General features: G+C 36.2%; 2 protein-coding genes across 2 annotated transcripts; one reads left to right on the top strand and one right to left on the bottom strand.

Annotated features, from left to right (window-relative positions):
• Positions 1–3,097: 3,097 nt before the first annotated feature.
• On the top strand, positions 3,098–10,809 carry esrrd (estrogen-related receptor delta). Its single transcript, XM_026288098.1, has 7 exons — positions 3,098–3,228; positions 3,917–4,311; positions 6,067–6,183; positions 7,068–7,178; positions 7,389–7,550; positions 7,635–7,904; positions 8,777–10,809. Exons 1-7 carry the CDS (start codon positions 3,173–3,175, stop codon positions 9,019–9,021), a joined length of 1,356 nt encoding a protein of 451 aa, XP_026143883.1. The 5' UTR covers positions 3,098–3,172; the 3' UTR covers positions 9,022–10,809.
• Positions 10,810–12,865: 2,056 nt separating this feature from the next.
• On the bottom strand, positions 12,866–22,302 carry LOC113118707 (SH3KBP1-binding protein 1-like). The gene is made up of 18 exons (XM_026288096.1): positions 22,104–22,302; positions 21,764–21,817; positions 21,510–21,555; positions 21,342–21,415; positions 21,202–21,260; positions 21,019–21,099; positions 19,847–19,984; positions 17,954–18,044; positions 17,689–17,879; positions 17,491–17,606; positions 17,288–17,375; positions 17,054–17,170; positions 16,750–16,920; positions 15,891–16,046; positions 15,715–15,811; positions 15,447–15,631; positions 15,246–15,372; positions 12,866–14,234 (listed from the first exon to the last, which is right to left on the bottom strand). The coding sequence occupies exons 1-18, from the start codon at positions 22,148–22,150 to the stop codon at positions 13,679–13,681; spliced, it is 2,394 nt and encodes a 797-aa protein (XP_026143881.1). The 5' UTR covers positions 22,151–22,302; the 3' UTR covers positions 12,866–13,678.
• Positions 22,303–26,607: the final 4,305 nt, after the last annotated feature.

The raw sequence follows: 26,607 nt of genomic DNA, 5'->3' as shown, positions 1-26,607 counted from the left end.
CGATGCAACACCAATTGTCTGTATTTGTTGCTGAGGAGGCCTCTCCTGGATTAAGGCCTGTGGGGAACAAGACAGGTGTTCCTGGCCGGCCTAGACACTAATCCTCTCACCTGCGCTGGGTCAGAAATGGGTCAGTGTTCTGTAACACTCCAAAACAGGGTCATCACCTCACACCCCAAACCGGGTCAACATCGCACAGCCGAGCAAACCAAGTGACACATATTTTTAGGAAGCGCTCTAATCCTCCTCACACCACAATGTAACTCTGTGAGTTATGTAAATCAACTCCTATGGTGTGAAGAACAGACACTTTTGTGGAAAACACTGAAAAGAACTGTAATAATTATGTAAGGGACGATGTGCAGCTGCTCAGTCCGTGTTTTGTCTTGTAACTCCACGATAATGACCATCTGACTGTACATGATCCCACTTATTTCATGCAAAATCATAATAAATACTATACTTAGGAATTAAATATTGAATGCAGAAGTACGGAATATGAGCACAGCTTATTTGAGTATATATTTTTTATTATTATTTTTTTAATAACACAAAAAAAAACATAAAAATGGCACAATGTACTATATTTATATGAATGGGGTTAATGTTAATTTTGTGCTTTTGTAAATTTAATAGTTTGTATATATTTATTACCCTATTTAATTTTAAATATTTTTTGTTTGTTTATTTGTTTTTAAACATTTCAGATTCTGCACTATTTCTAGGTCACTAATCAAATTGGTGACATTGATCACGTGACCCTATGGACAGACATTCGGATGTTGTTCTTTCATTGAAGCATGAAAATGGGAGTCGGGTTTTACACAAATGTGTGGATCTTTCAACTTTTCACTGTAATTGTGATGATAATTATTTATGCTGAATCATTTATATATATACATGACTCTTAGAAAGTGTATCTTATTTCATAACAAAGTACTGCATGTAATAAGGTTACGCAGACATAAGCATTGCATCACAGTGTGTGAGACAGACAGGTTTATGATTCTCATAGTAGGTCACTGGAGTACAAAGAGTGCAGCTAAATACTGAGCCTCAGCAGTTTTTTAAGGCATCATGTAATCCTGCATCTGCACAAATCCTGACCTACTGACTGGACATCTACAGCCACGCTCCCAATCTGACCACTACCAGAAATAAACCTTTGTTGGATGCCTTTGTTTGGATCACTAATGAAATTAATTCTCATCCTTAAACATATTAGCCTAAACCAGTGCAATTATCCAGTATAAATTTACACTAAGGTTTATTTGGCAAAATTACTTGATTGCATTAGTAAGGTTATTATAGAACTAAAAACATAAAACTAAAAAGATAAATCAATTTTAGAAAATAAAATCTAAAATAAGGATGTGTAGTACAAAAACAATTTATAAATAAAATGAAAAAAATAAATTATTCCATCTAGTTGTAAAATGTTTTCAGTTTCATTTAGTTTACCTAGATGCACTAAAATGACTACAAATAAAACTGAAATAAAAATTAATGAAATTACATAGACATTTTAAAAAGCTAAAATCACAAAACACAGCAAAATTAATAAAACTGAAATGAAAACAGAAAATATAAAAATAAAATGAATTTAAAATATTAATTAAAAAATTATAATAGTATCTCAATGATACTAAAATAGGTTTACTTGAACTACTAATAAAGATTACTTCTACAGTATTTAATCATCTTTCCTATTGCTAATTTCAACATATAGTAATACAGTTTTAAAATCAAGAGTTTATGTTGACATTCATTAATGCACTGCAAATTATTAATAATTATCTCAGATAGTTCCTTTAAAGTATCTTGGAGAGGTGAGGTGTCCAAGTCTCAACATCTAACTACTGGTGTGCCTCAGGGCTCAGTTCTTGGACCACTTCTCTTCTCTGTCTTCATGCCATCATTAGGTTCTGTCATTCAGAAACATGGCTTTTCATACCACTGCTGTGCTGATGACACTCAACTCTACCTCTCATTCCATCCTGATGATCCAGCGATAGCTGCTCGCATCTCAGCATGTCTCAGACATTTTCATGTTGGATGATGGACCATCACCTTCGACTCAACCTTGCAAAGACAGAACTGCTTGTGGTTCCATCAAACTCATCATTTCATCATAATTTCACCAATTCAGGCACAAAATCACTTTCACAGACTTTTAAATAACTGTTCCCTCCTGTTAAAATGACCTGCTCAACTCAGTCCTTAGCCATCTTCAAGAATCGGCTAAAAACACATATCTTCCATCTTTATTTGACCCTCTAACTCTAGCACTATTCTAATTCTGTTCTTAAAAATAAAAAAATAAAAACATTCCCCTTTTAGACTTGTACTCTATATTAATTTACTAGCTGCTTGGTTTCTTTTTTCTTTTCTTTTTTTTTTAACTAGCTTCTCTATTATTTTTGTATTCTATTTGTTATGTTTTTATTTATCATACAATTAACCAAAAAAGCCTCTAACACTAGCTTGCTTTATTCTTTTTCTATTTTAATCTTTACCAAGTAAAAGACGTCAAAATACATTTTTAATGTAGCAGCCAAATTAGAATTAGCATATTACACCAATATTCCCCAACTTTACACCATAGAATGAATATCAAACAATCATTCTAGTGACATTGGATGGGACTTAATCTTGCAGAAATCCTGTAGTTCCAGTACAGAGAGCTCAAATTGGAGTCTGTTTTGAGGGTCAACAACAGAGGCAGCAACAAGGAAATGAAGCAGATTTGATGTGGCGGGAGTGGTTTGTTGGTGTTCACAGCCAACTGCAGATAAGGAATGTCTTTATATTTATTTACATACAACAAGGAGCCTTGGTCACTGTGGAAAATGGAGAAAAAATTGGGGGGGGGGGGTAACAATTATGAAAAAGCATCGTCTTAATAACTCTCCACAGGTTTCAATGTGTATTGAAGCCCATAAGAATGTATTCTATAAACTTTATGAAGCAGCTGATCTGCAGTTGGGTTGCTTATATTGTCATAATGTCAGTTATGAGAGCTCATCAATAGGGTTTTAATCAGCATGCATCTGGATTAGATTAGACCCGCCCACAGCCGCGCATCACTTACATAAACCTGCAGCTCTGCAGCTCCTGCTCAGTGTGCAGCTTCCTTCCCTTCATCACAGACAGTCCCTGGGGAACAGAAGTGATGGACCTCAAGGAGTTTTGCCTGAGTGAGAACTTACAGTTTCTAAACCAGCACAAGTAAGCAGGACTAATACTGTTACTAATTCAAATGCCTTTTTATATATTACGTTTAAGACCTAAACTCTGCAGAAAGTGTTGTCCTATGTGTTATACATCAGTTACAGCTCAAAGTTCTTATTCATTGATAAAGAGTGTTTTTTAAAAAGCAAAATGAACTTTTTGTGCAGGTTGTAACTTTTGCAACTGTTTGATTTGACTAAAAATGCCAGTAACGAAGCTTCAGTTTACAGTTTTAATGGGCCGTAACGTTTGTGGTGTGTAATGTGATGACACAAGACTGTTTGAAGACTGCATGTCACTGCAAATATGTAACTTAAATGCTATACTTTTCATGATGTATCATAAATGTGCAGTGCACTATTCAATGCATATGTTTTTAAGATCTGTAGTATTTCACTTTCAAGGATTGTGAAATGACTAAATTGGTACTTAATGCATGTTAGTGCATAGGCAAATAATTTAGATGACTGAAAAGTCATTGATTAATAACCTAACTCATTCATAAATATTATACTTTGCTTAACATGTCAGTAATTCATGCAGTTTACATATAAAATATGGATTCATAAAGAGCTTACACTATCTGTTGAAAAGTATGACATGCTAATTCATCACTTTTGCCTCTCATATACGAGTAATTGAAAGACAAACTAACACTTTTTAAACTCCTTCCACCTCACATCAGTCTTTTGGATGCGTCCGCCTCTGATGAGCCTCCGTCCCCGACCGATGCTCCGCTCAAAGCCGCTCCGCTGAGCCCCTCGCTCGGCCTGGACAGCAGCGCGACCCCCTTCAGCCCCGGCAGCGCGTCGGACAGCAGCGGCTACAGCGTCTTCTCCGGGAACCCGTCTCTGAACCCGGACTCCCCCGTCAGCTCCAGCTCCATCTCCAGCAGCAGCGCTGTGGCTCTCTTCCAGCCCGTCGGTCACACAGAGTCCCTGCTCAGCTGCGACTACATCGCGGCTCTGAACCCGGGGCCGAAGCGCCTGTGCCTGGTGTGCGGAGACTTCGCGTCCGGGTATCACTACGGCGTCGCGTCGTGTGAGGCGTGCAAGGCCTTCTTCAAAAGAACCATTCAAGGTAACAGCTGGAGCCACAAAACATCAGAAGACTATTAATGGAAGTTAGTATAAACTGAAAAAAGTTGAATTATTATATAGTAATAGAAAAAAAATAAAAAATTTATATATATATATATATATATATATATATATATATATATATATATATATATATATATATATATATATATATATATATATATATATATATATATATAAAATTAAAACAATTTATTTTATTTTTTTATGCCAAAAATCATTAGGATATTATGTTCCATGAAGATATATTAGACATTTCCTACCGTGAATATATAAAAACGTAATTTTTGATTAGTAATATGCATTGCTAAGAACTTAATCTGGACAACTTTAAAGATGATTTTCTCATTTTCATATTTTTGCACACTCAGATTTGTTGTATCTCAGCCTAATATCTTATCCATAAAAAAAAAAAAAAAAAAAAAAAAAAAAAAACATCACTGGAAAGGTTATTTATTCAGCTTTCAGATGATGTATAAATCTCAATTTAAAACAATAAATAAATAAATAAAAATACCCTTATGTGACTGGTTTTGTGGTCCACCATGGTCACATATTAGTTAAAGACTTAATCCTGAAAATGTGTTTTCACGTGTGTGGGTGTATTTTTAAAGCATCAGTGCTGTTAATGAATGTAATGATCAATATGACATGAGTTAACTATCTGTCTGACATTGATTTGTGTGTGAAGACTCAGTGTGCTGCTGTTTTCATCAAAGCACAGTCAATACAACTGTCTTGATTTTGATTATTTTGAACGGTATTCATAAAATACCAAATTAAAATTCAGTTATATCATTATTATTATTTTATGAACTGTAAAGCTGAGATGAAACTGTTGCCAGTGATTAATAATTAACCACTGGAATTCATATCACATTTTTTCTATTTCTATTGTTAGATTTTTGTGCATGTGTGTGTGTGTGTGTGAAAAATGTAGTAAAAGCATGCATAATATAAAAACAGAATTGTTGTCTCTTGGCACGTATTGTCAACATATGCATTACATATCTGCATGAAAACCATTTTTATATATATTGTACATGTATGGGTAGTTTTATAAAGGTTCTTTGATGGATGCAGACAGAGTGTTTGTATTGGCTTTGGCCTTGGGCAGACAAAGAACAAGTGTGTGTTAACACATCAATATATTGATGAAGTGTTCAATCACATAATGGATGCTCTCGTCCCACAGACTCTTGTCCAGCGTCGTGATTTAGTCAAATCTATTGATCACTGTTAACCGTGGAAACTCCGGGATTTGCTTCTCTGGGCATTAATGAGTGTTGAACAGTCGTCAATACTCTCGCCTCTGGGGAAGCACTGACTTCCTACCTCTTGCCATGATTATTAAATTATGAGGCGGTGCAGATCAATAGCTGAGCTCTGTCTGGACTCCTATGGATTTCTGTGTGAAAGCTCAGCTTGTGAAGCATGGCACCAATGGACTTTATGTTTGATTGAACATATGATAGATTTATCGCACTTAGTACATACAACTGAGCATCTGTCTTTAATTAAAACCCAAACAAACAAACAATTAATGCCATCCACTAACAACATTAAATCATGTGTACTTGCATATTGAGTCGTGCTGCTCACACTTGCAACATGAGATCAACTCCAGCTAGCAGTGTTTTCTGATACTGTCCCTCCTCCCTGTCTTTAATTTCCTCTGAATAAGGCCAAAAGAAGAAAGTGAAATGGGTTAAGTGTAAATGTGTCGGTGTTTCAGGAAACATCGAGTACAGCTGTCCGGTGGTGAACGACTGTGAGATCACTAAGAGACGGAGGAAATCATGCCAAGCGTGTCGTTTCCAGAAGTGCCTGCGCGCCGGGATGATGAGAGAGGGTGAGCTCCTCTGAAACCCTTTAGACGTCTGCTTTCCTCGGCTAATGATAACTCACCTCCATATATATGCCTTCAGTGCGATCCAAAAAGACTGAGACCACTTATATTTAGTATTTTAGTACTGCATGTATATACATGAAAAGATATTTGTAGCACAACCGTTTGAGCGAATATTGCTAATGTGCTTTCTTTTTCTTTAGAAAAGTTTGGTAAGAAGTATATGTGTGGTTAAAACAAAAAGATACTCTTTATTGTATGGTAACATCAGCTACTAATAATGAGCTATACATTTGGTGCAGTATTTATCTGCAAGTCTCAAAACTTTAAAAGTCATATTTATGTTTAAGTTAAATTATGGCATAAAAGGTTGAAATCGACATACTAAGTCGAAACGATGATGTACTAAATCATAATTATGAGATAAAGTTTAAATTATGATGTCAAAATTATGAGATGTTATTTTTTTATTGGCTTAGTATGTCATAATGTTATCTTTTAATTATGATTTCTTGTCACAATTTCAAGTTAATCTCATTGTGAGATTTTATCTCAATTTCAAATTGTAAAGTGACTTTGTGCGTTTCATTTATGACTTCTATAGTCAAATTTTTTTTGGTTAGAATTTTGACTTTATCTTGTAAGTATGGGTTTTCTGTCTTAATTTCAACTTTCTAAAGTCATAGTTGTGACAGTACATGTTATAGTTTATAACTATGACCTTGTTTCTAATGTTGCAGAAATGAGCTTCCGTACATTTGGACACAGTGTCTATCTTTCTATTTCTATTTTCTAAGAGTAAACACAACAGCAGTAAGAACTAGTCATGTTTATTTATGTTATAATGACACACTGTTTTCCATGTGTGTGTGTGTGTGTGTGTGCAGGTGTGCGTATGGACCGTGTGAGAGGAGGCCGACAGAAATACAAGCGCAGAGTGGATTCAGCGCTCTCTCTCTTCACCAAAACACCTTACGCTCACCCCAACAAACCCATCCGTGAGTCTCACCTCACACATACAACTAACATTCACTAAAACAGCCTTCACGCAACTTTCAGAACATTTTAAATATGAACAAAAGAGCAGCGGACCTGAGCATGAAGCCCAGCGTTAGAGACTGTGCTCAGCGGATTATGAGTGGTTGAGCATTTAACCTGATTAGCGGTTTAACATCATTAATAAAACATACTCATCTTTTCCTTTCCAGGAAACAAAGTGATCTCCCAGCTCCTCGTATGTGAACCAGCTCCTCTGAGAGCCGCCCCTGACCCCGCGACCCCTGACAGTGACCTTAAAACCCTGCTGACCTTATGTGACCTGCTGAACAGGGAGCTGCTGGTCATGATCGGCTGGGCCAAACACATTCCAGGTACACAGCCAGTGGGGTTTAATGCTTTTATACTCAACACACTTTTCATCTGACTGTGTAAGTGACCTGCGATGTGCCGGGCAGGTTTCTCCGGCCTCTCGCTGGTGGATCAGATGGCGCTGCTCCAGAGCGGCTGGATGGAGACGCTGGTGCTGAACGTGGTTTGGAGATCTCAGGGTTCGGCTGACGAGCTTCAGTTTGCAGAGAACCTGCGACTGAACGAGAGCCAGAGCCGAGCCGCAGGACTCCACGATCTCTACACGGCTCTGAGACACCTGACCTCCAAATACCAGCAGATGAGCCTCAGCCAGGAGGAGCTGCTCACGCTCAAAGCCATGGCTCTGGCCAACTCAGGTACATCCACCTATATAAACCTCTTACATTGAGTTGTGTGTCATGAAGTGGAATGACAGGGAAAAAAATGATTCCTGATCTATGCTTGTATTGATGCTTCTTCAGTAGTGTCGAGGGATTGCCTAAACCCTGTGGCTTAATGCATGAAAATGGTGTTTTAAAAACACCAAACTCAGTAAGCACATTATTAATCAAGTAAACTATTTACAGACAAGCAGATGAGTCCAAAATAAGAAGGCAGTGCATTTAATTACACATTGTGTTTTCCTCCCAAAGAAAACCACTATAAAGAAAGGTAAAGTGGCTTAATGCATTAAAACAGTGTTTTAAAAATACCAAACTCAATAAACATTGCAAATATACATATTTACACACACACACATATATATATATATATATATATATATATATATATATATATATATAAATTTTCCTACCGTAAATATATCAAAATGTCATTTTGATTAGTAATATGCATTGCTAAGAATTTCATTTGGACAACTTTAAAGGTGATTTTCTCAATATTTAGATTTTTTTTTTTTTTTTGCACCCTTAGATTCCAGATTTTCTAATAGTTGTAGTTGTATCTCAGACAAATATTATCTGATCCTAACAAACCATGCATCAATGGAATTTAAGTCGACTTTGGATAAAAGTGTCTGCTAAATAACTAAATGTAAAATAATAGGAAGCATTGCGTTTGTATTATGGGCTCATAATTGCTTGTCTGTACACAGAATGATTTATCAATAATGTTTATGCAGTTTGGTCTTTTTAAAACCCCATTTTAATGCATTAAGCCACAGTAAGTGTTTAACACTGCGCTCCAGCACCCAAGGGCCTGTAGTGACCTCGCCGACGCTTTCTTTCAGACGCAGAAAACGTGGAGGGTGCTGAGGCCGTGCAGCGCTTCCAGGACGGGCTCCACGAGGCCCTACAGGACTACGAGAGCAGCCAGCGTCCGTCTGAATCTCACCGCGCCGGACGCCTGCTCATGACGCTCCCTCTGCTGCGTCAGACGGCGCTCAGAGCCGTGCGCTGCTTCAGCCGGCTGCACAGAGACGGACGCGTGCCCATGCACAAACTCTTCCTGGAGATGCTGGACGCCACGATCTAGAGCAGGACTGAGGCGTTTCAACCCCTTAAGTGTCACCCCCATTTATGAGCATAGATGTGGAAGTGCACTATCACAGCTTATCCAGAAGTTTTAAAAAGCGGAATCATTTCAAAAAAGTTATAGAAATTTTAATTACTGTAAAGAAACCTGTACCATTTCTTTTAATGTAAAATAATTATTTTCCAATCCAAAACTGATATAAAAGTAAATTTATGTCTAAAAAAGCTATGTTCCAAATTTGAAGTTGATATAAAAAAATAAAAAAAATATTTAGAGCGTCATACCACAAACAGCCACAAGGTGCTATCCAAACTCCATTGAATTTTTTTTATGCATATCTAAATTTCTGTGCTATCATTTTTAATTACTATTAAAAACTAATGAATACTATTAGCTAATTAACTATTAAGGAAAATAATTGTCAAATAACTAAGTAATACTAACTAGTACTATTACTCTATTACAATCCCATGACTTCAATCTCAAAATAACCACCCAATATGGAGTTTGGAGACACAGACCTTTCCGACGATATGTGGTTTATTAAAAAGTTTTGGTACTAAAAGTGCGTAATATGACACCTGACCCCGCCCAATTGGGGGGAGGAGACTGACAAAAACAAAGTACCATCAGAGAATGTCTAATATGGCGAGAAGTTTCACTCTCACTACACTTCCGGCTTCTGAACTGTGTGCAGTTCCACTCTGATTCCATATGAGGGCGCTCACAGGACGAGTGCAGAATGAATGGATGTCAAAGCCGGTATACCCCTCAGAATCCACTTTTCTCAAGATATAATTTTTTTGTGTAGTAATTTGAATGTTGTATTCAAAAGGAGATGCAGAGAAATTACACATTGCTGGGTGTTAGATTTTTTAGAGTCACTTATTTGCTTTAAAAAGTCTTTTAAAATGTCAATGACGTCATACACATTCACATTCATTAGCAGAATGCTAGCGTGTTATGGGCAACAACAACCCAGCCTGTAAGAAATCGAAAGGACATAAGTACTCGTTCATTCAACTTTCGACCTATAACCAATGTTGAACTTGCAAAACCTACAATCAGATCTGAGATTTCTCAGCGGCAATCGGGTGAAAGGGACAAATTTAGCCGTGTAGCCCCATAGACTCCCATTCATTTTGCACTCATGGCGAGCGCCCCCAGTGGAACTCTGGTGGTACTGCAACCAAAATTCGGTACAATTGGACTTAATAGGGAGTGAGAAGGCTCTCCGTAGACAGGCTCTGGAAAAGCAATGTCCCCTTTCAGCATTGTTTTCACAGGATGAATTTCGAGATTACATCGTATGTAATAAAGATAAAAGACAACGATATAAAGTGCACCAAGCGTCCTACAGGTGGGCTGATGTCACTCAAGGGGTTTTAAATCAGGCTAATCACGTCCAGTGCTAACCCAGTCTGGCAGCTAAACCGCACTCAACGACGAGAGGTTCATATCGCTCTCCGTCTCACTGAAGCACAATCTTTTACTACTTATATGGTTTATACCGAGATTACCATTTGATATGGTGTCAGCGATAGTTCAGAGGCATTTTTTTTAGTTTTACATGATATATCAATGTTTTTCATTTTTTGATTCTGTAGAGGTTTCTCTAGTTTTGGGAATTCGCGAAACAGTTCAGCATCATAAACGGCAGCACAAATAGTCTGCAGAACATTGTCAAGCTATTGAGCAATATGCCTTTCTATTTATTGTCTAATTTATTACAAATGCCACCTATCTGCTGTTATTTATATGAAAATAAATTATTTTTTTGGAATTGTCCAGAGTGCTTTTTTTTTCAGGTAAATTAAACTTTAAAAAGGTTAAGTATTCTAGGAAGAATAACTATATAATAGAAAGTTATTCTAATATTATGTAGATAACGAAAAATAAAAATCATGTTAAAATGTAATTTTATATATAACGACAAACGTTTATTATATTACACACAAACATATTACTAAGGAATAATGAATAATAAAATATTATATAATTTATATAATATTTTAAAACATCTGTTAAATTATTGTATTTTTTTTTTGCTGATAATCAGTAACAATATTACATAAAATACATTATTATACAAATGTAATTATTAATAAATAATAATTAAATATATTATTAATGTCCATTTGAATGACTTCTTAAATTATTATGCTAATGAATTATTTTAGTGATAATCAGTAACAATATAAAATGTATATTATGTATATATAAAAGACAATATATATTATACAAAACTAATAATTAATCATGAATAAGTATATTTAATATTAATGTATCAATTCAAATTATAATAATGATCAAGATTTATTTTACCATTTATTATTCTAATGTATTTATACGAAAATGGTTTTCTGGTATTTTCAAAAGTAGATATTGATATCTGAACAAGTGCATTTACAAACAATAACTTTAAAAAGCTATATTCAGTGTTCTAAGAGGAATAGGGTTAGAAAAAATGCAAGTATAACTCATTAAATGGTTCATGATAACCACAATAAGTTTCATTGCATTCAAAACTTTCAGTTTCAGATGCATTTAGGAATTAATACTGTTAAGATACCACATTTTCAAGCTTGTCATGGACAGGTTATGATATGAATGCAGTGAACGTTCAGACTTCATATTCTAACATATTCAAATTCAAGCTGACTATAAGATGCAACTCATGTTTTGTCATCTCAGAGGCGCACAGATTCTCCGACAGCAGTCTGCGTTTACACACAACAGTCCTCTGATGCGTGACGGAGTGCAGTCTGTGCTCGTGTGTGTATCTGTGCAAACCCGGTTCAAAGTTTGCTGATTTTATATATATATATATATATATATATATATATATATATATATATATATATATACATACATACACAGTACAGACTAAAAGTTTGGAAACATTACTATTTTTAATGTTTTTGAAAGAAGTTTCTTCTGCTCATCAAGCCTGCATTAATTTCAAAAATCAAAAATACAGAAAAAACAGTAATATTGTGGAATATTATTACAATTTAAAATAATAGTTTTCTATTTAAATATACTTTAAAAAATAATTTATTCCTGTGATGCGCAGCTGAATTTTCAGCATCATTCCTCCAGCCTTCAGTGTCACATGTAACATCAGTCGATCACATGATCATTTAGAAATCATTCTAATATTCTGATTTATTATGAGTGTTGGAAACAGTTCTGCTGTCTAATATATTTGATCAATAAAACGTGAAAAATATCTATTTATAAAAAAAACAAAAACAAATTACAGCTGAGTAGTGTATATTGTTATTACAAAATATTTACATTTTAAAAACATAGCTTCTTTTTCTTTTTTTATTCATCAAAGTATCCTAAAATAAAGTATCACATGTTCTGAAAAAATATTAAGCAGCAGAACTGTTTCCAACTTTGATAATGAATCATCATATTAGAATGATTTCTAAAGGATCATGTGATAATGATCATAAAAATTCAGCTTTGCATCACAGAAATAAATGATAATTTAAAGTATAATACATTTAAAAACAATTATTTTAAATTGTAATAATATATCACAATATTACTGTTTTTCTGTATTTTTGATCAAATAAATGCAGGCTTGATGAGCAGAAGAAACTTCTTTCAAAAACATTAAAAATAGTAATTTTTCCTAACTTTTGGTCTCTACTGTATATATATATATATATATAGTGCTGCCTGTAACAGAGCTGCAAGCACTACTCTGTAAGCAAACACTTCATCTCTCGCTCTGTTTTGCAATGCATGCTGACATTTACAGTATTTTTTTTTTTTTTACTTTTAAAAAGAACCACCTGTAAACTGCTTATTACAGACATAAAACATGAGATTTGTTTTGCTCTTGTTGATTTATAATGCACATGTGTAATGTAAACACTGTAATATATGGTGCTCTACAGATGTCAGAATCAGCACAGAGCTGTCGAGCAGTGATTACACATCCCTGTCAATCTGAACAGCATTCACACACACTTCTGACTCTAAACCCAGCACAGCCTCGAGACGATGACGTGTAACTTCTGCTCCAGCAGCATCACGTCATGAACCTGACCAAATAATGACCGTTTTCATACAGGCCGCTTAGACACGCCCCCATCCTGTCATTGGCTGGCTAAACCCACTGCCCCGCCCTGTTCTCACTCGATTGGTCGATCAATGTTTCAACAGCACCAGAGACACAGTGTTTCCACTTTCCAGTGATCGTTAGTTGCATACGTTTGGGAAGTATGTTAACATGCCAAAAAAAAGTTACCAGCCAGTCCATTTTTGTATATGATTAAACAAATCAAGACTTTGTGGATCATAATAACTCCACACTCTGTATTATAAGGCACCCAGTGATTCTGAGAACACTGTTCTAAAAGAAATATCTTGTAAATGCTATAATATGTTATCATAATTTTGAAATACTCAGTTTTTGTGAATTACATACATACATACATATATATATATATATATATATATTCTCTGATATTGAGAATACTGTTCTAAAAGAAGTATACATATCATTTTTTATATATACTTATAGATAAATATTATTCAATGACTAATTCTGTATTTCTGAATAGTTCTGCTTAAGGGTAGAACATTCAATCTGATAATTATTATTATTATTATTTTGTCCCGTGTGTCCACGTTCCTCTCAGAAGCTGGTTTCATTCATATGAGGTTTGGGGCTGGTGGACGATGAAGAGGCGGGGCTTTCTTGTCCAGGTACGATCTCATTGGACGGGCTCTCACCGGTCGGAGAGGTCGGAGGTCGTCTTGGAGAGGCGGGCGTCTGTGATCTGGCTGGACTGAGCGGTGAAGGAGCAGGACTTGGTGCTGCTGAAGCTGGTCTCCTCATGGATGCCGCTGCTGCTGCTGATGATGATGATGAAGGTGTGGAGAATGAGGACTGTATTCTGAGGCTGATCCGTGCGTCCAGCTCGCTGCAGGCGGCTAAGCTCCGTCTCCCCGCGTCCAGGCCGGCCGCGTCCGAGCTCTTGGCCCTCTCCTGACAGCGCTCCACAAAGCTGCCCCTGCGGATGGAGCCGAGGTCGCTGCCGGCCACAGACGCCTGGCTCAGGCCCAGGTGGGGCGGCTCGCGGGGTCTGAGGGGGACCAGAGGGGCCTGACGGGGCAGACTCCCGGTCAGAGGAGCCGGACCCCGAAAACCACCAGCAGCTCGAGCCATTTCACTGAACTGAGACTGAAGACTGAGGGACACACACACACACACACACACACACACACACACACACACACACACACACACACACACACAATATAAACCAGCAACACTGCCATCTACAGGACAAGAGGAACACTTCACTCTACTGTGTCTTTCATATTTACATGCAAATAAACAGAGGTGCACACACATTTATAAGAAAACCTGGAGATCTGCACATACTGTGACCCATTAAATATAACGATCAAAAATAAATTATTCATAATAATAATAATAATAGTGATAATATTATTGCACTTTTAGTTATTTAAAAAATAATAATAATAATAAAGTGTGATTATACTATTATATTCTAAAATAAAGGAGTATTAAATACTTAATTACTAATTATTATATAGTAAACAAATAAAATGGTAATATTTAGTAATATATGTTTTTTAATATACATATGTATATTATGTTGTTAATTGATAAAAATATTAAATTGCTATTGATTTTATATTGATATTAATCACATGATTGTCTTGAGTAAAATCATAATTAATCGCAACTTAATCACACATTTTATATGTTCTAAATGTACCTTAAATTAACTTATTTATTATGTATATTAATTTATATTGTATATCTAAATACACACACATATAGTATATATTTGGAAAATATTTAAATGTACATTTATATATTTATATTATACAATATATAACAAAACAATATATTTTCTGAAAGTGCATTTATATATGCATAATAAAAGTTTGATTGACTGCATGTAGTGTGATGATGTCAAGTTCGTAATGAACTAATGTAACTAATGTAGCGTGCAAATCCATGCACGCTTCGTGTGCTTCATGCAATATAAAAAGTTCTTCAGAAAATGAATTGCAGCACATTTCAGATGATTAAAAAAACAGACCACATGTCTGTAAAATGCAGCAGGTTTATATTTAGGTGATTACAATAGTTAAACCCGCAGACCTATGTTAACATGTATGATGTTAAGTGTTTCCCGTGTGTGTGATCATGCGTCTGTGTGTACCTGCAGGTGGAGCTGCGTGAGGAGTGTGTGAGAGACGCGGCGGGACTCATGTCTGGTGTTCGGGTCAGAGCCAGATCACACTGGTCCAGAAGCTCCAGCAGCTCCTCTTCAGTGGGACCCCCGAGAGCTGCAACACACACACACACACAAACTGAGAAACCGATGTCTTCGGCTGTCCTCACGGTCATCCTCCGCTCCTACCTTTGATGTCCACCTTCCCTGCGATCTCCATGGCTGTGGTGAGGTCCCAGGTCTGGATGCTGCCGTTACTGTGTCCACTGAAGAGGTACCGGCGCGGCCTGGAGCCGATGCGGCTGGATCCCTCACACTCGTGCACCACGAACGCTGTGATGGACGTCCCATCGACCGAACGCACCTCACACACCCTTCAGAGGAGACACACAGCAGTGTGAGCTAACATCGGTTATATTAACTAGTCAGGTGCTGGTGTGTCCTGTTTGTGTCTGACCTCTTCCCGTTGGAGGAGAGCCTCACGTAGAGTTTATCCGTGTCGGGGACCACTCTCTGGATGAACACCTGCTGCTCGTCACGCTCTCCATACGGACCTGCACCACTCAACACATCATGACCCTGAAGCAGCACTATTAATATGAATGTGATTTCACTCCACTCACTACATCTCACCGATCTCAGTGCCAGCAGAGCAGCCTCCGTGGCCGTCGATATCGTCCAGTGAGAGGATCTTGAAGGACGTGAGGGGGGTGGAGCCAGGCTGAGTGGAGATCATGCCTCGGAAGCGTGTCACCGTCCAGGTGCGCACGTGATTGTTGTCTGCACACACTGCAGCAAGGACCACAGAGGGTTAATTACTTCTTTCATTTACACGGGGAAACAGATAACGAAAAAAAAGAATTTGAAGAAAAAATTTTTTTTGTAGGTTTAGGAAATTCTGGAGTTACTGTTTTTATCCAATTTAGCATTAATGATTTTTTTTTTTTTTTTTAAAGCAAATTATTACACTAGTGATTCTTCCTTTTGATCCTTGTTATCAAATGCAAAATGTTTTTGTTTTTAATTCAATGTTAATTACACTGATTTATTATTCTTTTAAGAAAAAAGCTAAATATTTTTACAGGTGATTTCAGACTTTTGATCTCTACTATATTCCTCACATAAATGAGCACGTGTATTATTATTTGTATTAATTTTTTTGCAATTTACTTTTAATTTAAGTTAATGTTTTGCAAAACACCGAAGTTCTTGTTCTCCAATGCAGTATCAATTTTTTTGCAGTTTTAAAAAATACGGATGTTCTTGTTTTTCAATTCAGTGTGAAAAAATTATTATTCTTTTTTTTCTTTAAAAGTCATTTCATATTTTTGATCCCTTTTATATTCTGTACATAAATGAGCATGACAGTTGATGAAGAATAAATATCTCAAGGTCACTGATTAAAAGGAATAAAATAAATGTTTTAGAAGTTTTGTGTAAAGTGTCTTATGGTTATTTTTTACTACTGATCTCCAGACACTCTGCACTGTACCAGAGATGAGGTGTTTCTCAGACAGCATGATCTTGGTGACAGGGCTGCGGTGGACGGAGAAGGTCTGGAAGAGCTGTGGACCGGATCCCACCGTCTCCGGATGCTGCACGATCACACGCACCGTGCCTGAACTAGTGCCATACGCGATCTCGATCCAGTTCCCACTGTCACCTGAACAAACACAGATTACATTACAGTGCAGTTAAATGCAAGTCAGTGCATTCCAAGTTTAATTTAATAACATCGCATTCATTTATTCTTTCACTAGTTGAGTAGGGTTTAGTGCTATGCGGGCTGGCGTTACTTGTTTTGGGCGTCAGGTAGACACTCAGAGCAGTAATGGCGTCTTCGGTGGGATCTCGATACAGTTCGGTCACCAGCAGATCGTTATCCTTCATCCTCAGAGGAAACTTCTGGACATCTGACAGACACAGAAAAGCACAGCGTGTTGAGATCAGCTTCATCAACCATGAAAAAACTCAAATCAAAACCTGAAAGCATGATATATTAGGTATTTATCCACCGATTATCACTTTACCTATATAGTAAATAGATCCATTATTGCATCCCAGAATGAGGAATGACCCGGCTGTGTCGTAACTGTTGATAGGAACCACATCCTGGTTCTGCATTAAGAGAGGTGAAGAAATCAGGACGTGAACACTTCTGCTTTTTTCCATATGAAGGAATGGTTGTCATTTGAAGAAATGAGTCACAAACGCATCGGTCAGCTCTGGTTACCTGCCAGTGTTTGGTGACGGCGTTCCACACTCCCACTTTCCCCGTGTGGCTGGTGGCGATGAGCTGATTTCCCACGAAGAACAGAGCCTCCACCGGCACATTCAGACTGAACACACCTGCGGATCACAGCACACAAGATCCTGGTTTACTAGCATCTGAGAAAGAGCCCGGACTGCATTATATAGCATGAGAGCTTACCAATTTCACTGCCGTTTCCATCAGGACAGATCGCCCACAGTATGATTTCTGTTCCTGATGCAACAGCAACCATCTTATCATTGTCCCCCAGGGATCCGCCCATGACTTTGGCATTAAGAGCCACTCGGTCAATCACCCAGTCCAGCTGAGGACTGGTGAACACCTGCTGCCACCCAGTCGACTCTTTAACCCTGAGCACCAGAGAACACAAGTCACGTATACATCCCAATCATTCCTGTGTGTGTCATTCAGAGAGGAGCCCTACCTGTAACACACCACAAACTGAGCATATGCCACAGCAATCCAGTTATGATGACCACACACGATTCTGACCATACCTGGGTCAGAGACCGGCCCTGGACAACACACAACACACACCAGTCAAGAGAGTACGAATAATCACTAGCTACAACTGAAAACTGGGAGAAAACCCAAGAGAACTAGAGTAAAATAACACAGAATAAGAATAACCAGACAGGTTATTAACAGGAATAGAGACGAGTAGAACAGACTCAAATAAATAGAATGGAATTATCCACAGAGCAAAAATCAGAGTAGAAATTAGCACAGTAGAATAGAATGAAAATAGAATTAATCACGTCAAAAATGACCTGACTAAAACAGAACAGAATAAAACAAACAAGAGCTTCAAATTATGAACTGAAGTGAATAAAACAGAATTAAACTGAGAAGAGCAAAACTGAAAAATATAATAAGAGAACAGAATTCACCAGAGGAAATTAGCACGCAAGTAGAGTACCACAGAGTGAAATAAAATAGAATAAAACTTTTCAGAGTATAACAGAGTAAAATAAAAGAAAATATTATAGAATTAACTACAGTGCAATAGAAATCAGAGTAGAAATTAGTATAGAGTAAAATAGACTTAAACATGGCAAAAATGATTGAGTAAAACAGTACAGAATTCACAAGAAATGGAATTTGCAACCAAGCAGAATGCCACCACGGAGTGAAATAAAATAGAACAAAACTTTTCAGAGTAGAAATGAGTAGAGTATAACATAGTAACATATAATAGAATTAACTACAGTGCAATAGGAAAATCAGAGTAGAAATTAGTAGAGTAGAATCAAGTAAAATAAAATTAATTGGGTCAAAATGACCTGACTAAAACAGAACAGAATAGAACCAGAGCTGAAATTAATTGAATAAAACAGAATTGAACTGACAAGAGGAGAACTGAAAAATATAATAAAACGAAACATAATTCACCAGAGAGGAAATTAGCAACCAAGTAGAGTGAAATAAAATAGAATAAAACTTTTCAGAGTAGAAATGAGTAGAGTATAACATAGTAAAATAGAATAGAATTAACTACAGTGCAATAGAAATCAGAGTAGAAATTAGTATAGAGTCAAATAGAATTAATCTTGGCAAAAATTATTTGAGTAAAACAGAACAGAATAGAACAACCAGAGTGGAAATGAATTGAACTGAATAAAACAGAAGATCAGAACTGAATAATAGAATAAAACAGAACAGAATTCACCAGAGGTAATTAGTAACCAAGTAGAGTACCACCACTGAGTGAAATTATATATATATAAAAAAACAGACAGAACAGAGTATAACGGATTCTAAGTTCAATAAAACAGAGTAGAACAATTTTAATAGAATGTAACAAATCAGATGAAAGGAGAACAACTTAGTAGAGTAAAACAGAATAAATCACAGTAGAAACTATCAGACTAAAATAGAGAATAACAGAATAAACCATACTGAAACGGAGTACAATAGAACTGAATAAAATCAGAGCAGAAATTAATAGAAACTGCGTGAAATAAAACTGAAGCAAGCAGATAATAACGGAGTTATAGTATTTGAAATAATAGAATAAACCAGTAGAAATAAGCTGAACCAAGTACAATAGAATATAATAAGGCAGAACTGAGTAGAATAAAATAGAAAACAAAACAGAATAAATCAGAGTAAATAAGAGTGCAGTATAATAGAAAATAACAGAATAGAACATACCAAAGTAAATTATCATAATAGAAAAAAAAATTTAATTGGCAAATGTAAATCTCAGCAGAATATAATAGAACAGAATTAATTAAAATGGAATGCAATGAAGAAGAAGAGCAGAGAAAATGAGAGTAGAATAGAATAGTGAAAGGCTCTCTAGATGAAGGCAGACCTGTGGCTCTCTCCTCTAGAGCAGCTTTGCTCAGGTTCGGAGGCATTGTGTTACTCCTCCTCACAGGGGCCCTCTCCACCGGCCCCCGGAGCTGGGCTCCTGCCACACTGTGCCTGTTCCTGCGCTTCACCGGGTACACTGTGACACACAATCAGCCGTCACTAACCATCAGTTCTGTAATCGAGCAATCTGTCGATTATTCTGACGATTAATCAAGTAATCATAATTATAATTGAACAATAGCCTTTGAAATGACTTAAAATACATATATAATAGCAATGAGGCGATAATAATTAGATCAAATTAAGAATCAAAAGCAAGTTACCATAGGGTTTTATTCAACAAAACTGTTAAAATACAAAATGTATTATAAACAATAGAGCTAATGTACTTTACGCATTATAACAAACACCAGCAGAGGGCGCCACCGGTCAGAGGCTGCACGATCTAATCCTCGTTTGGCTAAATCTCCACTTAATCTTTGGCAATTTCATTATAATAGAAAAGCCAATGTGATGTGAGAACATCAAAACATGGACACTCAGAGCGAGGGTCCAAGCTTCTAACTTTAAAATCATGATCAAAAGTTATATTTAAAAATATATCACTGTATTCTTCTGGATTTGCGTTGCTTTCTTAATGATTCGCCTTACAGATCTGATGAAATAACACGTTGCACTCATAGATGAACGTTATAACACACAAAAACATGCAGAGATGGAGTTTGAGATGCTCCACACATATAAATGAGAACTGGAGAATGAAGCCTTGTGAAGCTTGAGGCTTTTTCCTGATTGCACCAAAAAAGATCCAGAGCTTCAAAAGAGAGAGAGTGCAGAGCCACCTTGTCAGACGATAAAAGTGTGTGCGAAGCAGCATTTACTGTGAATGGATCCGCTCTGACACACACACTTACTGTACGCATGCACAAATAATAAACCTGCACCGCATATATCTATTTAAATCATAGCTTTTTTAAAGTCTTAATAGATTCATGTTTTATTATGATTTTGAAAGCGGTTTATTGCTTTATTACCGATTTTTTTTAAATGGATTGCTTGAATAGAATTGAGGAATGGTTGCATGCACACACCAAACGAGTCTCTCTGAATCATGCAGTCTGTCTAAAGTAGAGCTGAACTTTGTCTCTGAGCTCAGGGTTTGTTGTGTACCTGGCGGAGGCAGATAGCCGTTGAACAACACGTTCCCGCAGGAGGAGCGATCCAACTCATCACACAGCTGCAGCTTACGCACTGCGGAGGAGATAAAGACACAATTAGAGGAGAAACCACCATCTAATCAACATGCAAGTGTCTCAAAAACATCAGAATGATCCCAGAACAGCCTGATCTCACCCAGCGGCGTGATCCCATAGAACTCTGCCTCGTGCATCAATAAGCGCACATCTATAGACCTGTCAGCCAAAACAGAGTTAAGCCATTTAAAACCAAATAAGACAGTGTTAAATTATCTCCTTTACAAAACACAGACTCGCCTGGGGTGGAGCTCTTTGGTGCGCAGGAAGTTGAGAATGGGAGCAAACAGAGACGGATCTCGGTCAATGAAGATCTAAAGACAGACAAACATTGGGCTGCATGAAACATTTCCGAAAAGATTGTGTGTTAGTATTATTAGCAAGTATATAATGTATAATAAACTTTACCGCTCCAGTCTCATCTTTCAGGGTTGATATCCGTCCACTTAGTAAACTAGAAGTATTAAACACACACACACACACACACACACACATGCATTTATTGTTTCAGTTCTTATAAGAATTACTCCAAAAAACAAGCCTATATATTACATATCAGTTATTATTAATTAAACCTAATTTAAGTTAAAAGCTCTTAAAATTGTCAATATCCATCAAAGATGCAGAGGTTTGTTCTAGTGCATGATCTAAAGCACACAAACCTTGAGAAGAACGAGTCAGGAACCCATGTCAGAGTCTGTCTGGAGGAACTGAACCTGTGTTTATTCATTCAGACGGAAAAACAACAAAACATTTAGCCAAAAAGAAGGAAAAAATCATTTTCACCCATCCAGAACACGACAGAGTTCCGTGTAAAGGTGTGCAGATGTTTATTAATCTATATTTACAGTAAGTTAAGTCAAAAACAACACTAAAACACTACTGCAGACTAGTTGTTATAAAGATAGATAGCCTAAAGCATCATTATAGGGTAAGAAATGCTAATGTTTATAAGTTGTGTTGCTTGTCTCGAGCAGGATGTAGTTTGGTTTAAAACAAAACCTTTTCCCCCCGACGTTAAGATGAATGATGTCTCCAATCCTCGCCATGATCTTCGCTTTTAAAGCAAAGCGTTCAGAGTTTATCGTGTTTTTAAGAAGGTGTTAATATTAACTTCATAATAAAAAAGCTGTTTAGTTCACTAGCCGTGGTGAGGAAACGGCAGAGGAGCGGAACTTGTCACGCAATATTTCCTGCGGAAGTGAAAGGCGCACCCGACTTTCAGAATAAAGGTCCTCAAACTAACCTAGAAGTATCAAGCGCTCCTTCTTCTCGAGGAAAAGACGTGTGTTTTTGATTCAATCAATGCCTAGTTCATGATTTTAGAAAGAGAGTATTCTTTGTTGATTGTTTGCATACTTCGAAGTAAGAAAAACAACAGATGGAGGCTACAAACAATAACATTCCCATCAGACACCTAATCCACAATCATTTTAATACTTAGTGCCTGTTTTTGACATGCAACATTAGTAATGCGCCCTAGAGGAAGGCATATTTCTCACCTTTAATTAGAAAAGGTACAAGAGTTCAGCAGCAAAACATAATCACTAATGACCTCACTTGAGTTGGGTTTTGAGTTTTGCGAGATCATTTGTCAAAAAAAAAAAAAACGTTTCTGCGTTTCAACAAGTTTAAGCTTTTGCTATTTGCATTACATCATGGAAGTAATATTCTTCATTAAAAAGGTTCATTAACACTAATGTGTGAATATGTTATAAAGTATAGGACATCCATCCCTCATCACATACACCTTAATGCTCTGGCCTTTCTCAACAGCTGTAATAACTTTCCTGTAAAACATAGCAGTATACTGTGAATTTTTATTCGTTTCTACATTGCTTTCTCCTGCCATTACAGTCATGTATATTTACGTATATAAATAACATTTAATGCTTATACGTATTGAACACAGCAAAAAAGAAAAAAAAAAGAAAAAAAAGGCATTTATTTGGATTCTATTTGTATGATGGGTTATATTTCTGACTGAAAGTCTTGTTACATGTGAATGGAACCAAGCGCAAGATCCTCCTCTATTCATTTTTGCTGTTTAAAAATTATTTAATGAAATAGGCACTAATGTGCATACATTTCTTTTACAAAAATCTAAACACCGAGTGAAGTCGGTTTTAAAATTTGTATTTATTTACTGACATCAATTTTGAGAATGTCATTTATTTTCACTCTATAATTCAGGAAATATAGCGAGAAAACAATAAATTATCACAATTGGGGGGTCTACAAATGTCAGTGTAGGAGAAAATCACTTTGATAAAACAGCTTTTAAAACATTTATTGTAATGGACATCTATTGACAAAAAAAAAATATATATATATATATGGGAAAAAAATATATTCTGGATGTTTTCTTTCCACTAGTCTGAAAAGAAAAAAAAAACTCAAACTTGACAAGTGCATGAAAAAACAAGAGGCTCTTAAAAGCCTAAAGAATCTGATCTGACCCTGGAGCACAAGTCATTAGTAGCACATATATTTGTAGCAATAGCCAACTATACACTGTTAAAAAATTACTGTAAATTTTACAGTAAAATACTGGCAGCAGGGTTGCCAGCCAGGTACTGTAAATTTTACAGTAGTCGTACTGTAATTTAATTTACAGATTTTTCCTGTATTCTCAATTACAGTAAAATTCTGTAAATTAAATTACAGTAAGACTACTGTAAAATTTACAGTAACTGGCTGGCAACCCTGCTGCCAGTATTTTACTGTAAAATTTACAGTAATTTTTTTATATTTTGTATACTGCATTTTTACAAAAAAATATATTATATACTGCATTTTTAATACATTGTATATGGCATTTAACAATTATTTAAATAGCAAATGCACACTTTCAAGTAGTTTACTGTGCAAAGCAATTCTTTGAAAAAAAGCATATGTGTATTTGCTATATTTAAAGTATGTAAAATGATAGCATACAATATATTTTCCCTATTGCTGACTTAACTTTAACTGCATAAAGTGTTATATAATGCATAACTTAATTCACCAAAAAAAATAAAAAAATAACATTTTTAAAATCTAAGAAAAAACAGGTCAAAATGTTATAAATCACTTTCAAATTTACATTAAAAAATGACATAAAAAGTATATTATTTTGAACTCATTTTTATTTATTTTAAAATTATTTCATTTTTTTTTAAATGGATATGAAATTTTGGCATGATTTCTTTTTTATTACTTGGAACATAATGGCCATCATGGACCTTGACACAAAGAAATATTCAAACTGCGTTATAACCGAAACATGACCAACATGGTCATATTAAAACAGTTCACCCAAAAGTGAAAATTCTGTCATTTCTCACCCTCATGTCATTCCACACCCTTAAAACCTTTGTTCATCTTCACAACACACATTAAGATATTTTTTATAAAACCTGATGGCCCAGTGATGCCTACATTGCTAGCAAGATCATTTCCCTTTCCAATGCCCAGAAAGGTACTAAAAACATATTTAAAACAGTTTATGTGACTACAGTGGTTCAACCTTAGTGTAATGAAGCAATGAAAATACTTTTTGTGTGCCAAAAAACTAAATAATGACTATTCAACAGTATCTCGTGATGGATGACACTGCTTCATGAAGCTTCAAAGCTTTATTAATCTTTCAGTTCAAATCAGAGCATATCAAACTGCCAAAGTCACATGATTTCAGTAAATGAGGCTTCGTTACGTCATAAGTGTTTTGAAATTTCAATGGTTCGTGTGACTTTTGCAGTTTGATACACGTTCTGAGCAAATGATTTGAAACAAAAGATTCGTAAAGCTTCTAAGCTTCATGAAGCAGTGTTTTGAGATCGCCCATCACTAGATATAGTTGAATAAAATCGTTGTTTTGGGAGATGGGGGTGGGGGGGTTGGCAAAAAAAGTATTCTCGTCGCTTTATAATATTTAGGTTGAACAACTGTAGTCACATGAATTGTTTTAAATGTTTTAGAGGCTTTCTGGGCATTGAAAAAAAGAAATGATCTTGCTAGAAATGCACGCTTCACTGAGCCACATCTTAATGTGTGTTGTGAGGATGAACGAAGATCTTACGGGTGTGAAACGACATAAGTAATTATTGACTTAATTTTCATTTTTGGGTGAACTAATCCTTTAAAAACCACAAAGACAATTTCAGATAGCTATCATAATTAAGGAATAGACCAATATTGCCAAACAAGTCATACAAAAAAAAGTGATGCATGACTGACCGGAAGGAGCCGCGCACTTGCAGAAGTCATACAAACTTTCCATCAAACAGATAAAAATCAACCAAATAACAATTATGCTCCAGATGAAGTTCCATCCCAGGATTCAAAGTGTGACTAGAAATATTGAAAAGAGTAAAGAGGACAATACATTAGATATATTACAAAACATAATAATACTTTCAGAAACAAATAGGGGGAGGACAGATACAGTCAGAGACAGATACAGGGATGAGAGGTACAGTCAGAGAGAGACAGAGGGATGAGAGGTACAGTCAAAGGCAGATAGAGAACAATAAAAGGAAGACGCAATCTTGGTGTGTGTGTATCCTTACATTTCAGAAATTCCATTGGAATTTGCACAGAAGAGTGGCAACATGTGGGTTGACTGCCACACATTTTCTTCTGTATCACTTGTCCTGTTTTTATTTCGATGGCACTTTTCCCTTGGCTTTGGGTCCTCTCTCTGGATTTATGCCCACAAAGCACCTAAAGGGTCATGAAACAGACAATATGTAATTAAGAGCGGTTTTAGGACCTCCAAGAAAGTTGGAGATGTCCACTAATAAAAAAAAAAAAACATATTTAACTCAATAGCTTGCTGGTGTTAAATAGGGAGACAAATATATTCTCTTCTCGAGTTAAGACACATTGTTTTAAAGGCATCAACAGAAATAACACTGATAACATAACATTATTAAAAGGAATGTTCTGATATAACTTATCTATAAAATGCTGGTTCTGAAGTTGTTAGAATTCAACCATTACCTTTGAATGAACTCCAAGGTACACACTGCTTCCTCCTGATACTCAAGATTAAACTAGTAATAAGCAGCAAACAGAGTGGCAAGGCCGGACAGGAAACTGGGCTGAGTGCCCTCACACACCACCTCGCCTTCAATACTCAGCATCCAGTGCCCACTTGTCAAAGTGTCTCCTAAAACAATCAATATCACAATAGTAATTAATACCTATACCATTTTTTTTTTTTTTTTGTATTTCAGATTTTTACATTTACATTACATACTATATTTAGTAGGGGTGGGATAAAAATGTGATTCTTAAATGTATCGCAATGCATAAGCAGACGATTCTGAACTGATTCACAAATGTCAAAAATAAATTTTCTAAACGTTAATTAATGTAATGTTGACGGAAAGTAAAAGGCGGATCTCTGAAACGCGGAAGTGCATGCCCAGACAGTCTGTGACATGCACATATTTCTTTTACTGTCTATGGTGTGTATCCACTGGCGCAGAGCAAGCGTTTTGAGACCTATAACGTTACTTGA

This window comes from Carassius auratus, chromosome 18 (genome assembly GCF_003368295.1).
Source record: "Carassius auratus strain Wakin chromosome 18, ASM336829v1, whole genome shotgun sequence".
NCBI classification, from domain to species: domain Eukaryota; kingdom Metazoa; phylum Chordata; class Actinopteri; order Cypriniformes; family Cyprinidae; genus Carassius; species Carassius auratus.
The sequence above is the reverse complement of the archived record's forward strand: the minus strand, read 5'-3'. Positions and strand labels throughout refer to the sequence as shown.